The 17939-nt window shown below is 42.0% G+C and overlaps 1 protein-coding gene across 1 annotated transcript in view; it reads right to left on the reverse strand.

Annotated features, from left to right (window-relative positions):
- Window positions 1-17939, reverse strand: part of LOC149323387 (transient receptor potential cation channel subfamily V member 6-like) — a 126541-nt gene that overhangs the window by 46219 nt on the left and 62383 nt on the right. The window contains exons 4-5 of the mRNA XM_089540493.1: window positions 4447-4544; window positions 1976-2098 (exon numbers count right to left, since the gene is read on the reverse strand). Of these exons, the coding sequence (XP_089396619.1) occupies window positions 1976-2098; window positions 4447-4544 (221 nt within the window). The remainder of the gene's footprint in view (window positions 1-1975; window positions 2099-4446; window positions 4545-17939) is intronic.

The raw sequence follows: 17939 nt of genomic DNA on the forward strand, positions 1-17939 counted from the left end.
CATTTGAGTTTGTGTCAGCTTCATGTATCTTCAAAGAAGCTCATCTAGGGGGCAAAACAGATGGGCAGGGAAAAGTGGCCTGAAGCTGCCTTTTCTGAAAATGATCTGAGTTCCCACCAACTGCACCGCCAGCTCCCAAGGCATCTGAAATGTGCACACCATGGCTTCAAGCTGTGCTGCTGGGTACTTTTTTTTTTACTGTTCCCCCACCATCCCTAAGCACCATAGCAGGAGCAAATCACTGGCGCCTGCCATCGCAATGGATGGCCATCCCTGTGAACTTTTACACAGTCCCATGTGCAGCGCTCTACCAGGACAGGGCACCGGAGCAGAGGTGTCCCCATGCAGATGCCGCCAAGGTACAATAATACCCCCCTTTGCCCCCCTTCACGTCATGCCCCCACTTTGACTGACTGTTTTGTATATGTTTTACTTATCTCCATGAGAGGTTTCACGGTTTCTCTTTTGGTCATTGCCACCCCCACTGTATGGGTACAGTAGCTCCAACTCTCTTTTAAATGCGCTTCTGTGATGGTACATTTTTATGCACAGTTAAGGTTAGGGTTTGGATAGAGCACCCCTTTACAGCTGCTCTGGTGTCACAGCATATAGATGTATGAGCAAAGGTGCACATTTTTTGGGAAGAAGCAGAAAAATGCAGTTCTTTCCAGCTCCCCCCCCCCCCCCCAGCATGGCTTGGGAGTGGTTTCTGGCAGGCTTTGAGGCATGCATCATCTAAATGCCCTGCCTCAAAGCTGGCTAGAAACCTGCTTATTTTGACCGTCTGTTTCACCCCTAGGTCAACTGCAGAAGAAAGGGGTTTGGAATAAACTGTGCAAGCTGATTTTAATTGCTACTGTAATCACAAGATTAATTGTCATTGAAATGAATAGCTTAGATTCCCATCCAAGAAGTTCAGGACTCTGGAGAGTTTCTTTCTCATGTTGAACAAAACCTCTCAAATTTTTCAGTTTTTGTGGAATTGAAGGGTATTTCTGAGAGATGCAGCAGCCAAGAGTTTGCACTAGGAAGACCTTTGTTTAAGATGGCTGATGGGCCTCTAGATGCCATTTACTTTTAGTCTCAGCCTTCCATCTAAAAAATGGGGATAATGAGGACTTGCAGATTAGAAAGGATTGAGGGTAGGAGGATCCCATTAATACAGCCTTCCATCCCAATCACCATTGCAGACAACTCAAAGCTTGCAAAGGGACTGGCCTTTGCATTATCAGGGGCTGTGATATTGGCACTGAGGGTGGCACTATTTCTTCTCTAGGTAGACCAGTCACCAAGCTGCTCCTGCAAGTGCCTAGTAAGCCTCTGCCTCAAGCAAAAGTTTCTGCCAGGTGGTGGAAAGAGTCACCAGAAGATGTGGCATGGGTTGGTCATTGTCCACCCCTCAACCATGCCACTCAACATGCTGCAGGAGGAGAAAGGATCAAGTGATTTTCAGTTACTCTCCTGCAGCATGCTGGATGGGACAGGAAAGGAAAAAAACAAAAACCTCTGACTCTCTCTTCTTGTTCTCTGAGAGTGATCTCCATATGCCAGCAAGAAAATATTGGGAATTGTGTCCTGCACCAGCAACACTTGACAGAAGCAGGCATTCCAGCATGGTTGGGTTCAGTGGAGATGGCTAATGTCTCCAACCTCTTCCGCTCTGCCTGTTTCCCTCACTTTCTCTATAAGGTTGAAGTGAGCAATGCTGATGTTTCCACAGCCTGCTGAACTAACTTGGCATTCGCTGATCCCCTTTCTCTTCCCTCCCTAGCTTTATTTTGATTTGCTGTTGTGGTTGTTTGTAGAATTGAAGGGAATTTTTTTATATGCTCTTTTTGGTGGCTCTTTCCCTACATTCACTACTACTGGCACACACTTTGCAGGACGATGGCAGTCATGATAGAAATGGCATGATTATCATCATCATCACTATCATTATCACCACTACCACCACCAGCGTTGCCACCCTCCTTACCAGTGTAGAGCTCTGATGTCACAGTCTCATTCACAAGTTCTGGAACTGTCTCCAACAGCAGCTGGGCTGCTTCCAAGCTATTGTACAAGGCTGCCACATGAAGTGCTGTCTCCCCAACAGCACCTAGAGAGAAAACACCAGATACAGAAAAGAGGCCAAGTGTCATTTTGCTTATCTAGAAAAAGTCCTTACAAATATTATGAGAGAAGAATTGACTATGGAATATGGATCAAAGCACAAGTTGTTAACAGTTACCATTTCTCTACATTTCATATTATCTAAAGGGTGTCTCTCCCAGTGATGAAAATCTTTGCTTACTTCATTCGTTCATGGACAAGAACTAAAAAATTCAAACAATTTCTCTGTGGTGGGCAAGATAGTGAAGGCTTCTGTAAAGTTTTGATGGTCCTTCACATGTCAAGATGTTTTGTTAATTTTTTGAATTTTCTTTACCAAAAAATTGTTGTTGTTGTTATTGTTGTTGTGTGTCTTCAAGTAGTCTCCAATGTATGGTGACCCTAAGGCAAACCTATCACAGGACTTTCTTGGCAGGTTCCTTTAGAGTGTGTTTACCATTGCCATCCTCTGAGGCTGAGAGAATGTGATTTGCCCAGGATCACTCCAATGGGTTTCATGGCTGAGCAGAGATTTAAACCCTGTTCTCCAGAGTGACAGTCCAACATTCAAATCACTGCACCATGATGGCTCTCTATTTTATATGAAATCGACCCTTTTAATAAAAATACACTCATCCCTCCATATTTGCGGCTTTGATATTTGCAGATCTGTTTATTCACAGATGTGATTAAGATGTTCTCTTTAGGAACATAGGTCCCCCAGTGCAACTCTGTGGTCAACTTTAACTAAAAATTGCACTGAAATACCTAGAGATTCCTAGAGAGAATGCTCTACTAGGCATTTGTAGCTCCTCCAGTGTAGTTCTATGGTCAGTGTCTGTCTGACGTTGACCACAGAGTTGCACTGAAGGCCCTAGAGAGGTGTCTTCTCAGGTAAAAACATGGTGTTTTTGTTATTTGCAATTTTTCCATATTCACGGGGGTATTGTGCCCCAAACACTAGCGAATATGGAGGGACAAGTGTACTGTACAATGTTTTTGCACAAAGTATAATACTGATTGCAGGAAAAAAGGAGAAAATGATAAACAGGAACAGAGTGCTAGTCTCTTGTTCCCCCTCATGCAGAGTCTAAAAATCTCTTAGCAGATGAGGAATTTTTTTCATGGGGTATCTCAGTGTGTCAAAACAATCTCATCAAGCATAAGAAAATTTGCAAATATTATTTTTATTACTAATCTCTCCCCTGTCCAAGACATGGAAGTTCCTTCAATGTAGTGGTGGTAAATATGTCTTCTGGTACATGAGATATAAAAGTTGAGTTTCAGATTATTAGCACAAAGGGCTTGTCTAGATGGTCAAAATGATCCTGGTAGAATGTGGGTAGAATCTGGCCTATTCATTTGCAAATCAAACACACCCAATTTACTTGGGGGGGGGGGCTGTCATAAAACCCACAAAAATGGGGATAAACTATTTTGGTTTTTTTTAGTTGTATTCTGAAGGATTTGCATTGTCGGCTGTGTTGCAAATGGGCCTGCACTGCCAGGTATTAAATAGAGGAGAGGGCATTTCTGTAGAGGGGTGGCACAGTCCATTTCACCTGACCTCTTCCTGCCTACCTCCTTGATCCTGGCAAAGTCCTATTTTTGATCCTTTATTTGTTTGCAGAGGAATGTGCTTCTCTTTCTTGCCGATAAACATATGTTTGAATCCTTTCCATTCCAGTCATCCTCTCTTTAAGCATTTAAGCGTTCTCTGCAGTCATGCTGGCCACATGATCACAGAGTTGTCTTTGACAATGCTGGCTCTTTGGCTTAGTAATGGAGATGAGCACCATCCCCTACAGCTGGACACAACTTGACAATCACGTCAAAGGGGAAATCTTTACCTTTAAACCTTTTTTTAAAAATTAAATCATGATGCTATTTCCCAGTGCACATGAGGAGGAAGGAGGGAGATCTCTTGGAAACATGATGAGAACAGAAGAATTACATGGATGCACATCATTTGATAGGCAGCCTCCCCCCAAAAAATCTGGGGAAAAATTGTGGGTGCACTGTACATTTTTCAAATACAGCTACATCATAGACTCCATCTTTATTTGCAGTGTTGATATGTGTGGGCAGAGATGTGCAGAGATGCACAGACATGCGGTTCCAAAAAAACCATAGTGAGAACAACAAATCGTGAATATGTGATTAAGAAGATTCACATAGTTGTGTTGCAAACAAATGTGTAGATAATCCCAAAGAAGCACTTATGAGGCACTTACTGACACCCTAGGATTTTCCTTCAGCTCAAGAACACATTTCCCCTGCTGGCATCCTCTTTATTATTCATTGTGCCTTCTCTGAGCAGGCAATATGGCTTCAGTGAGAAAGACGGATCAGTACCTCTCTCATGAAGGTCACAGCTGTGGCTGGCAAGCATCTTCTGGATGGCTGAGACATCATTTTCTTTTGCAGCCAAGAAGAGGGGAGATTCCCAGATCCTTAAAAAAGCAGAAAGGAAATAAATATTAATAAACTCTGACTATTTTGTTACAATCCATGTCATTCATGTAGGGCAGGTTTCTCATCATGTCAGCAAAGCTGTCTTTTAAAATTATAACAGTTACTTTTATCAGGAAGACAACTCAGAAACGTCCAGATACACACAAGAGGCTTCCACTTCCAATAGTCTGTGATCAACCAGAAGGCTGGAGGTTTTTTATTTTTAATATTTAAAAATGATGTTTGTGTTTTTTAAAGTAACAATTATGCACTTTGCATAAACAGATACATTCCTGTGCAGGGAAAAAATAGATGTATTTTGATGCAAATGCATTTTTCACAAATTGCAAAGACTCGCATGGCTGGCCTCCTTTTCAACATAATCTTTTTTCATTGAGGATGTAAATATTGATGAGTGTCCAACACATCCCTACTCTTTCATCATCCATTTCACAATGCCTTCATGATGCCTCTGAAAAATATAACTTTTGCTACCCAGAATGAGAGAGAGAGAGAAAAAGACAGCTGTAGCATCCCACCCTGTGTGTGATGGAGGTTTGCCAACATTCACTATGCCAGGCTAGGAAATAAAAAGGAGGCGTGAGCAGAATGTCTCTGCTCTGTTGCAATATTGTTCCCTGGCTGACCGTGCCTTGCATCCCACTCCACCTGTCTTTTAAATTTAATTTTCAAATGAGCACATGTGCGGTTTGTTAGCTTTCATTTTGTGCCCCCCTTCCTTCCTTTTTTTGTTTTGTTTTGTTCAGAATACAAATGTATAGACTGGGCCCTCCACATTTGCTGGGGTCAGGGTTGCAGGACTGCTGTGAAAGTAGGAAAATTGCAAATTAAAAAACACACACGCAAATTAAGAAAAACATTTTTACCTGTGAAAGCACCTCTCTTGGAATCTCTAGGTCCTCCAGTGCAACTCTATGGTGAACGTAAAGTAAATGTAGACCTTAGAATGGCACTGAAGGACCTAAAAATGCCTAGAAACAAATTTTATCTAAGTATCTCTGGGTTCCCAAGACTCTGTGGTCAACTTTTGTTGAACGTTGACCACAGAGTCACACTGGAGGACCTACAGATTCCTAGAAAACACCTATGGATCAAATCTGCAAATAATCAGATCTGCAAAAGTCAAAACCACAAATGTGGAGGGCTGACTGTACAAGCACATTTGTTCAGTGATTAAAAGATGACACAGTGTTTGAGATAATTGTGCAAGTGGATCTAGCACTATGATTTAATAGATGTGGATCTTAAAAACGTCCCCAGGAATTTCTTCAAAGTGAGCAGTGAAATGAAAAGCGTGAACATTCTGTGAAATAATAAAGGCAAAAATTATGCATGTTGGGGCAAATATCCTAACTTTTCCCAACTAATGCCAAAGCATAACTCATCAACACTCCTATAATAAGACCATGAGTTATTTGGTGATTTTTCACTTAACTTACATATCCCAGTCACATTTTGTTTTTCGAATATGAGGATTTTGCAAAAAGGCACTGGATTTAGTTGGACCAAAGTCAGAATGATGACAGGAAAGCAGATGTGATATGACTCCAGCATAGAAAGACTTTAATGTAAAGGGGGGGGGGGGGAAGGTTCTTTGTGGTTATACAGCTGTTAGGATAAGCACAGTTATTTACCTGTAATAGTGGTTCTCCAAGTGGTCATTTGTAGAGTCATACTTATGGGTTCTGTGCCTGTTCTGTGATTTTCTAGAAATTAAATTTTCAGCAGAAGTCTCCCCACTCAGTTCCTTTATGCCCACTGAACACAAAACAGAGAATGTTCAATTGCTCAAAGCATACCTTACAAGTTCCAACACTTCACAGATGAAAATTTCCATAGGGAATCCATAGGGATTTTTCTGGTGGCAAAAGGCCAGCCTACAATTTCTTGGAAGAGTGGGAACAGCTGAAGAATGTCAAGGCTGAAAGCTCAGCAGGGATCAACTCTTATATTCACATTAGGACAGGGATTACCTCAATTAAGGAAAACAGACTCTGGCTTCATCCGCACAGCAGAAATGATCCTGTTTGACACCACTTTAACTGCCATAGCTCCATACTATGGAACTATGGAGACTGTAGTTTGTTGTGGCACCATAGCTTTGCACTGGTGTCAAACTGAATTATTTCTGTCATGTGGATGCAGAGAAGGTCTAAAGGGAATATATCCACCAGAAAAAAAAGAGTATATAGTACAAGTGCCACATCTCACGCCAGCAATTGCCAAAAATAAAAAAGTTAGGTTGGCATCAAAGTTAAGGTAGAGTCATTGAACTAACTGGAAGCAGCTGCCATTTACTCCTACCATTGTTTGGGACTATGAAGATTTTGCACCTGGTGAAAAATGGTGTCATTTAATGGGCTTTAATGGTAGATAATGAGAACAGTAAAACTACAGAACAGAGTGTAGCATTTAGGTTCAAAAGAATACAGTTGGCCCTTTGGATCGACAGACTTCAGATTCAGGAATTCGATTATTTGCAGATCATTACATCCCATATCAATATTTGGCAGTGACATGGATGTGAAGATGCTAAAATATGTACATTCACATTGCCATCATTTAAAAATACAGGGTGCAACTATTCGTGTCATCTGCAAAGGGTCCCCGAATTGAACCTACATGGATCCAAATGGTCAAATGTGTATGGCCAACCAGCACCAACAAGCCAAATAGGGCTCTGGAAATATATTCACACTCCTTGGAGCCACTTAGGCTACTGTTGGATTGAATTCTCCAACCTGTATCTCCTATCTTAATTTGCTCAGAGGAAACGGTTGCATAAACATGAGTTTATGTCATTGTACAGTGGGCCCTTGCTTTACACGGAGGATCCGTTCCAGACCCCTCTGTATAAAGCAAATAGTAAGCTTGAGCCCTATTATAACCAATGGGGCTCATGCGCACCCCGCAGCTGCGCACACATCCATAGCTGCGTGCACGATTGGATATAATGGGGCAATACATGCACACAGGGCGTGCACACATTTCCTAAGCAGCTTCAGCGGGCTCACTGTAGTTGAAATCCATAGATGAAACTGAAGTCTCAAGATGTTCAAAAGATGGTTGTATTACAGTGGCCTCTTGTGATGTGATGGGGTTTGGATCCAAGACACTGCCTCCGCGGATAACAAAATCCATAGATGCTCTGGTCCCATTATATACAATGGCAGAGTGAAATGGTGTCCCTTATACAAAATGGTTAAATCAATGTGTGCTTTTTGGAATTTATATCTTTTTGGAATATTTTCAAGCCATGGATAGTTGAATCCATGGATAAAAAAACCATATGGAAGTCCAATTGTAATTTAAAAAGCCCAATGAGTTTCAGTCTACATGTACTCTAAGGACCTTTTTCATGGATTGTTTCTCTTGTCTAGTTTATTAGGAGCCCTGGTGGCGCAGTGGGTAAATGCCTGTACTGCAGCCATTCACTCAAAACCACAAGGTTGCGAGTTCAAGACCAGCAAAAGGGCCCAAGCTCGACTCAGGCTTGCATCCTTCCGAGGTCGCTAAAATGAGTACCCAGACTGTTGGGGGCAAATTAGCTTACTTGCTAATTAGCTTACTTGCTGTTCACCGCTATGATCTTTGGAATAGCGGTATATAAATAAAACAAATTATTATTATTATTATTATTTGAGAACCAGCATAGTCTACTACTGTACAACTCTGGAGACAAGGGTTCAATTCCCAGCTTAGCCATAAAACCCACTGGGTGATCTCGAGCAAGTCACACTCTCTCAGCCTCAGAGGATGGCAAGGGCAAACCTCCTCTGAAGAAATCTTGCCAAGAAAACACCACGATAGGCTCGCCTTAGGGTCTCCATAAGTCAGAATGACTTAAAGACATACAACAACAACAACATTGTTTGAGAGCTCCTGGTCCAGACATTTCTGAACTTCTAAATAGGTTTGTACAGGCTGGAGGAAATGTACCAATGTAATAATGATTTTATATAATATATATTTACATATTGAGCTTTTAAGAGTTTAGATATCCTCCTGAAGAAGGCCTTTCCTAATGAAACAACCATTTTTAAGTATCCTGAAACATGTCTCCAGTGTCTTCTGAGGATTCCCACTGGATGTTTCCCAGTTTCAGCTTCTTTTGTAGAAAGGAAATCTTCTGTGGATTATTGGACCAGAACCAGCTCCTTTCACATTTAAAATCCCTCACAAAACTCACACATTCCCTTAGGTCAGGGGTAGGCAACCTGCGGCCCGGCAAGGCCTTGGGACCGGCCCCCGCCCGGTCCTGCAGCCGATTGCCACCGAAGCCTTTGGCCTCTCGCGTGAGGGCGTGGGGCCTTTGGCCTATCAGGAGGAGGCGGGCAGGTGGGGAAGCGGCAGGCAAGGGGGGCAATTGTCTATAGAAGCCTCCGAAACATGCATTTATATTAACATTTTTTTTAAAATCAGCAAAATTTTTAGCGTGTCCTCCATTTTTTAAAAAAGTTCCTCCATTTGAAAATTTTGTCCTACATTTGTCCTGGTTTATTTCATTAATTATTTTTATTATTTAATTATTTAATTTTTGGCTTCGGCCCCCCAGTTGTCTGAGGGACAGCAACCCGGCCCCTGGCTCAAAAAGCTTGCCTACCCCTGCCTTAGGTAAATGTTTATGTAATGTTTTTGAAATAAACTATTTCTTATTTCCAAATGGCACCATAAAATTCAGCTATAATAAAATATCACGATAAAGCAGAAGATAATCAGTACGTGTGGTATATAGGAACGTAATTTGTGGAGCTAGAAAGATCTATAAAGTATCTTTGTATATGAGTATGATTATTAATTTCAAAGATGGATTTGGGCAAGCTGTTGCTGTGGAATGCTATTTGCATATGTATTGCACTAGATTTAAAGTCAGAGCTCGCAAAATCTCTCCCTCACCTACACCAACAGATTTCAAATTATTGAGCGCAGCAATCGAGATTCACAATTGTTCAAAAGCCCCCAAGCAGTTCTTCGGATGAACAGCATTTTGTTTTCTAGAAAACATTCAATCCATGACAGAGATTTTATCAAAAGGTGGTAAGTGAATCTATGGCAGAGAATGTAATGTTGTGGAAGGCAGATCACTCACAAAACTGAGCAAAGCCACAGATTCAGTTTAATTCATGCATATGAATTGGTTGTTGTTGTTAATTGCCTTCGAGTGAATCCTGAATTATGTCGACCCTGTGGATGAGAGATCTCCAAGACTCCCTGTCCTCCACTGCTCTGCTTAGTTCCTGTAAATTCATGCTAGTGACCCCCTTAACGTAGAAGGGAAATGTAGGACATTCAAGAAAAAAGTAGGACATTTCCATTGTATAAATGTAAGTTCATGCTTCTTAGCCATGCTCAAAATGAAATTTTTGAAATTCCTCCTGGATGTAAGGTTGAAATTGAGGATATGTCCTGGAGAAGAAGGATGTCTGGTCACCCTCTTCAGAAATTAAACCCATCTAGTATGTGGTCTTCCTCTCCTTCTACATCCCTCCACCTTTCCTGGCATTATTGTCCTGTATATTCAGCAATGCAATCTCCAACAGAATATCCATTGTATGTTCAACAAATTACAGACCCAGAGACCACACAAACGCTTTTTTTCAAAGAGAAAAGAGTTAAATATGTAGGAGAAAAAATTACAGACCCCCCCCCCCACTCCCAGTTACACAAACATACAAGATGATGATGGTAGTCCTCCACCTGACAGCTAGTGGTTCCTTCCCTCTGTTGCTAGATGGCTTGTCTGACTCCATTTTATTTGCTTTGCTGACCAGTGGTCCTCCTCGACCACCCTCTGCAAACAAGGAGAGCAAGGTTGGGTGATGGGCTAAGTTATGGGGGTGGTCCTGGGATGGACAGTAGGGTCCCAAGGGAGTCACTATACTGGTAAGGGGGTCCCCAAGTTTTTTTTTACAATATCAGATGACTTTGTGCACATAGAGTAGCAAAACTGTGCCCACCTCAGAAAATGGTGGCATAACATAGCAGCAGCCTGAGCCTTTTAGTGGCCATTATTAATCTGATAAGAGAGCCAGCATGGTACAGTACTGGACTACAACTCTGGAGACCAAGATTTGATTCCCAGCAAAACCCACTGGGTGACCTTGGGCAATCCACACACTCACAGCCTCAGGGGAAGGCAACAACAAACCTCTCCTGAATAAATCTTGCCAAGAAAACCCCAGGATATGTTCATCTTCGAGTTACCATAAGTTAGAAATGATTTGTAGGCACACAATACACATTAGTCTCATATTTACAGTATATCCTTTCAGATTGCTTTTTTAAAAATAAAAATAAAATCTCACATTACATTTTTTGCAAGAGCATCACAATCTTTTGAGGTGGTTCCTGTACTGTTGGCATTTCAGAAATGAATGCCAGCATTTTGTATTTCAGGCAGAGTGTTCTGCCATAAACATTCACCCAAAAGATCAGTGGGGCCTCACAGTGCTCAAGAGAGTTATTGCATTACATTACTCATTTACATTGCTGTTTTGCTTCCTTCTTAGCTGCTCTGAAAATGAATTTTGGAGAGTGGAACTTGAAATGTGGGACTGTGTTCAAAACATGCTTTCCAAACTTAATGCCAATATCTCTGTCTCTAAGAGGAGACAGCAAGTTATCAATAAGCAAGCAAGCTATGTCATTACAGGCAATCCAATTTCAGCCAGAATATTTCTGAAAATGCAGAAATGCAGCCAGCATTACATCCTTATGTTATGCTGGTTGCATTTCTCCATTCAACACTTCTTTTAGATCCTAGTTGTCCTCCCTCTCCCTTTCCCCTTTCCAGTCAAACTATAGCCAAGTTGCACTTAAGAGAGAAAAAAATAAGCAGAGATGTAGAATGGGGAGAGAAGGATAACTTACAGTCTTACAAAATCTTTCAACTTTCCCTATAATGGCGTGTAAGAGTCATACCTGTTGTAAATGGACACAATTTCAGGTCACCTGAAATGAGAGGGTAGTTTTGCCCACAAATGGCCAATAGCACTAATAGTACCCATTCCTCTAGGTAAGTGCTATTGCACATTTCACTACCATATATATGGCTTGTGATCATCCATCATTTATCTGAAATCAAGATCATCTGAGGTCAGCTTGACATATGTATAGGACTGCTCCAAGGTTTCTTATCTACAAGCTTTAATATCTGCATATAGTCTTTTTCTATTTTTGGTTATTACTAATTAATTGTTATGATTAATTTTACATGACTCAGCTTTGTACGTATTTCTTGTTTCTCAGCAGGGAGCCCCATAGCGGCTGACCTCACTGCCTCTGAAAAGAGTTTTCCTTGGATTTCATTTACAAAAGCAGAGATGAACACAAATGCAGGCTCAGCGGGCAGCTCAGCAGGCAACTTCATGGCAACTCATACAAATAATATTGTTTTTGATGCAGTTGCAATATGGGGCCAAACGGTGGTAGCAGAGATCCGACATGAGTCAGAATTTAGCAGCTGGAGATGAATCGAGTGAAGTATGTTCTTGGAAAACTTCCTCGGAGTGGCTTCACACATTATGCAACATTCATGTTTGCCGTGGGTAACATACATGTTCATGTTTCTTGCAGCCATCAAGTAAAGTGTGAACACCAGACAAAAATCTTTGTTCTAAATGAAAACTTGAGACATCATTCATTCTGACTGAGAAATCCTATTTGAGAAGGCTTTTTCAAGAAATCCTATTTGAGAAGGCTTCTTTCTGTCAGGAAATTCATAGCTTTCTGTTGTATAAGTTAATTCATAGTCAAAGGTGGTAATTCTATGAATAAGTAACAGTTGACTGAAGTTAAAGAGTTGGTTGGTTACTTCAAGTTAGTATGGATCATCCTCCTTCTTCAACTCTGCAGTTCCTAACCATGTATTAAGGCTAGACAAGACTAGGGTTACCAGACATCCTCCTTTTCTGGGATACACTCTCCATTTCAACCTTCTGTCCAGGAGGAATGTCAAAATGTCTTCCATTTCTAGCATGACTAAGAAGTATAGATTTACATTTATATGAGTGTTTTTAGCTTTAATTTTGTAATGTCCAATATTTTTCTTGAATCTCCTACATTTTGCGGTGCCTTGTCCTCCTTTGCAGTTAGGGCATCACCCTGGACAAGACATGACCATTTTTTAAAATTTAATTAAATATTTATTAAATATTTATTAAACAACAGCTTGAGCATCTGGCTATATTGAATGGGACGGGGAGGTTAACTTTCTACATTAAAAAGATTTTTGTTAAGGTGTAGAAAGCCACTTCTCCATTGTCTTAAGTCTTTGTATTTTATTTACATGGAGTTTTCTCTATGCCATCTTGCTTCCTGTATTAGAACTATATAACAATATGCAAAATGTTTCCAGAGATACAAGTTCAATGTGCTTTTAAAGGCCATCATCTAGTGCAGTTGCACTGGGATAAGACTGAACTTTGAAGGAACTATCCACAGTGCTGAACCTGTTTGGGGGCTGCTGTTGTGCATCTTCAAGTTGTTTCTAATTTATGGAGACCCTATCAAGGGATTTGCTTGGCAAGATGAGTTCAGAGGGGTTTTTCCTTTACCTTCTTCTGAGGCTTCTCCATGCATCTGAGAAAATAGGCTCAAGTCTATAAAAGCTCATGCTCCTAGCTTCTTTCTTCCAGTTAGCCTCAAAGATATCCCTTTGCATACTAATTTTCCAGACTAACATGTCTCTGAATTCTGGGCCTGAGAGAATCCATGTATAAGAAGGGCTGACTGTATTTGGGGGCTAGGGTTCAACAATTCATACTATAGCCCAGAGCAGATCCAATACTGACACATGAGAGCCGCCAGCCATCATTGCCCACCATCACCTGGTTATTAACCCCAAATTCTCCAGTTGAGCAAGGAGATGGCAATAAAAGTGGCTTTTGTTTATAGGTACCCATAGCCTAAACTCCCACACATATTATTATAACCTGCAGAGCTCACGCCCAATAGAGCCTTGGCTGCTGAATGATGCTTTTGACTTCTGACCTTGTATTCCTTTCTGGATGCATGCAAAGATTTACGATCTCCTGAGTCTCATTTTCTTTACCATCTTCCTTCTTCAAGTTTTTTGTCAAGGCAAATGGCCTTTCCATCAGACGGCACTTGTACCTTCCCATTCCCAAGTAAAATCCTCTATTGGTTTTATTTCATCCAACTATCTTTTTAGGACAATCATCCACAAATATCAACAGATACCATTTTGATGCAGCCAGGAAATTTCAAAAGGTGAATTGAGATCCTGGCATGTGGGTCTCCTTCCCAAAACCTTAGAGCTAACCAGCTATAGAATTCTGGGGGTTGTAGTTTGTTGTGGCACCAGAGGTACAATTTCCAGAATTCCATAGCGTGGAGCCATGGCAGTTAAAATTGTGTCAAACCAGATTATTTCTGCAGTGTGGATGCCGCCTGGGAGCAACTTCCACAAGTGCTGGAAGCCATTCTTCAGCCTGAGCAAGTGAGCAAAGCCCACATGTCCAGTTGGCATCTCTTCGTCTTCTTTCTTTTTAAAATTTTATTGCACATAAAACCATATAACAGTCAAACACCAGTCTCTTAACTTCAATCTCAGTTTACATTCCCAAAGACTTTGACTTCTAACCTAACAGAGCTTAGTGCTTGAATAAAACAATCGTACTGTCCCTTATCTTAAAAACTGCATTTGATTCTATCATAATCTTAAAGATGATTACAGTTCTTCACTATATTTATAGTAATTTTTATCATTTTGAATCTGTAAACTGGAGAGTAGCCAATTCTCCATTTCTATTACTTAAGTAATTCATTACATGCTCCCAAATGTTTACAAATGTAGCTACACATTTGTCATTCAAAGACATGATAGTTTATCCACTTCAGTCATTTCTAATAATTTTAATATCCAATCTTGTATCGGTGGATTTACATTACTGTTCCAATTTTGGGCAAATAAAATTCTAGCTGCTGCTTTCATGTAAAACAAATTCTTTTCATCTTTATTTTCTATTTCTTCGTCAACCATACCTAACAAATACATTTCACGTTTCATTTGTATTTTAAGTTCTAATATTTCTTCAATCATTTGATGTATTGGAAACCAATACAGTACAGTGGATCCTTTTTATATGCTGGGGTTTGGTTCCAAGATCCCCCGTGGATAACAAAATCTGTGGATGTTCAAGTCCCATTAAATATAATGACATAGCAAAATGGTGTCCCTTATAAAAAATGAAAAATTAAGGTTTGATATTTGAAATTTATACTTTTTTTGAACATTTTCAAACCGTGGATGCTTGAATCTGTGTATAAAATATCTGTGTATAAGAAGGGCCAACTGTATTTTCTCGCTTTTGTACACATCCACCATAGATAATAGAATGTTCCTTTTTCTCTTTCATCCTTCCAACTTTTATTTTTCAACAAAGGCTGGATGGCCATCTGTCAGGGGTGCTTTGATTGTGTATTCCTGCATGGCACAAGGGGGTTGCATTGGATGTCCCTAGTGGTGCCCTGGTTGGGCACTCTATTATTATGTGAATTTTCTTTGAAAACCCCAGGGATCAGCATCTCCAAATTCTCATAGCCCTCTTATCTAAAAAAAATAAGCAACAGAAATGAAACCGAGCATGGGCACAACAGTCTCTGAGGCTTGACATTTTCTTTCCAGTTTCTCATCCACACCTCCAGTTTATCTGGTAATCAAAATATTTTCTCCACGCAGTTCACTTTCTTCACCTGGCTGCTGCAAAAGAATTCCGCCTGCATAATTAGGCATCTCTCCAGCCAGACTAGTGGGGTGGAATAATCTACGGGCCCATTCACATTACAAAAAAAATCGGTTCTGAAACCGATTCAATCACGTGAAGTTCCTACTCACCCCGAATCTCACACAAGCGAATCAGGAGCTTGCACACCCGTTCCGTGTTAAATGGCCCCTAGCGCGGGTCTTTTGAAATCGGCGCAAATGCCGTTTCTTTTTAAAAACCCCGGGTCCTGGGAATGAGAACTTTGCCTCGATCACGATCGAGGCAAATTGAGGGAGGGATTTAGGTCAGAGGGTGGGCAAAGGGCAAGGCATTTCCTCCCCTCATCGGAGGGGAGGGGGAGGAGGAAAGAGCCCTGAGAAGAAGGGCTGCTGCTGGGCAAGGAGCAGGCAGGGCTCCTGGCGCCGGGAGGAAGGGGATGCTCTCCTCCTCCTCCTCCTCCTCCTCTTCCTCCTCCTCCTGCTCTCCTGCTGGCCCCTGCTCCCTCCGGGGCCATTCAAGGCCGCCTCTCTTGCTGGGGGACTTGGCCAACCCCAGGAGGGCACATTGTATGCCCACGGAGGCAGCCGCTTCCAGTCTGGAGCCTGGCACCCAGAGAGGGGCTCCCCTGAGAGCCAGCCTGGCAGCCAGGGGATGGCGGGAGGAGGAGGAGGAGGGTCGCTGGCCAGGCAGCAGCAGACCTCCAGCAGCTGAAGCAGGGAGAGAGATTCCTCTCTCTGTGTGTGTGTGTGTGTGTGTGTGTGTGTGTGTGTGTGTCAGAGGGAAAAGGGGGGGGTGGTCTACTTCCCGCTCCCGCAGCCTCCCCATTGCTCTTCTCCCTCATGATCCCAAGGCTGGAAGGGATCCCCAAGGGACATCCAGTCCAACCCCCAATCAAAGCAACACCCCCCCCTTTTCAAGCAGCCTCTTTTGACCATTTATGCGCATTTTTGACCATTTATGCGCATTTTTTGGGGGGTGACATGTCTGTGTGCTTGCTTGTGCTTTATTTCCTCTTGCTCCTGGATTATTTATTATTATTATTGTTGTTGCTGTTGTTGTTATTATTACTGTTATATGCGGATGCTACAGTCAGAATGCCTGCACTGCATTTCCCCTTTATTCCCAATTGATTCCATGGGTTAGAGCATTCCCTCCCCTCATCGGAGGGGAGACAGAGGAGGAAAGAGCCCAAAGGGTGGATGCTAAGGGTGACAGGTGGCAAAAGGGGAGGCTGGGCTGCATAGGGCTGGGGGTGGGGGGGGAGATGGAGAAAGTGATGGAGGAGGAGGAAGGAGGAAGAGGAAGAGGAGGATTGCCAAGGCTGGGGGATGTAGGGAAATGGATGCAGCAGAAGCATTTATGCGCATTTTTTGACCATTTATGCACATTTTTTGGGGGGTGACATGTCTGTGTGCTTGCTATTTCCTCTTGCTCCTGGATTATTATTATTATTATTATTATTATTATTATTATTATTATTAATGCGCTGCATTTCCCATTTATTCCCAATTGATTCCATGAGGTCACTCTCTCTCAGCCTCAGTGGAAGGCAATGGCAAAGTGTAAGCAGGAGGAAAGGGGTCAGTTCAGCAGAGGGGGAAGCTACAATGTTGCAAAAGACCTCACTTACAATCAGTGTTACATTTTTAAACAATTTTTTGGAGCAAAGGGAAAGCTACAAATGTTGCTTTTAAAAGCATAAAAAAATGCATGACAATTCCATCCTTTGCCTGGGACCGGGCAGATCTGACCCAAATGCCCAAAGGTTTATAAAAAAATTAACCCTGTGCCTGGCTCTTTAAAAAAAGGGAGGAGGGGGAGGACACTTTCCGATGCCCTGCAAAACGTCACCATGACAATCGCTTGATTGACAGCGGCCACCTCGCCGGCAGACAGAATGCATTCGATTTCTGTCAAAATGCATTCGATTTCAAATTTGTAGTGGGCACTTGCTAACGGAGCGATTCGGGGGAGGGGCATCCGGATCAGCCCAGTTCCCTCCATGTCTTTTAGGCCAGTATGAATGGGGCCTACGTTACCTCTCAGAACCAGTTCAGTAGAAAATTTGGCTAGAATTCACATCAACCAGTTTCTCTATCAAGCAAATCAGCATAATCCAATGACAGCCTGCCCCACCCAGCATCATTCAAATGGTTACACTCACAGAAGAAACCTATGGTTTCCCCTTTCAAGAATCTAACAGTCCATGCCAAAATTCCTGTATACAAGTTGACGGCAAATGTTTTTCCAACATGCCCATTTATTAAAGCACTGGTGTAAATCCTGTGTTGGCTGTAAACCACTCTGCCTTTCCCATGCCAAAAAATTCAACTTGACTGAAGAAATAAAAGCTCTTACTACAGATGTACACATGCAGGGAAGCAAAATCTGGGTCCAGCCACCCAAGAGGACCATCTACTGTCCACAGCAACACACTGTGGGGTTAACACCACACACACACATACACACACACACACTTTCCTGTGACTGCCGAGAATAATCACACAAACTACCATTTATTACAAGGTCACTGGACAGCCTGGGCTTACATAGATACCTGACACTTGTCTGTTTGGCAGTGGGCCCTTGGTATCCACTGCGGTTTGATTCCAGGATCCCCTGTGAATGCCAAAATCTGCGGATGCT

This window comes from Sceloporus occidentalis, unplaced genomic scaffold, assembly GCF_023333645.1.
Source record: "Sceloporus occidentalis isolate IW3139 unplaced genomic scaffold, rSceOcc1.0.p SCAF_1, whole genome shotgun sequence".
NCBI lineage: Eukaryota > Metazoa > Chordata > Lepidosauria > Squamata > Phrynosomatidae > Sceloporus > Sceloporus occidentalis.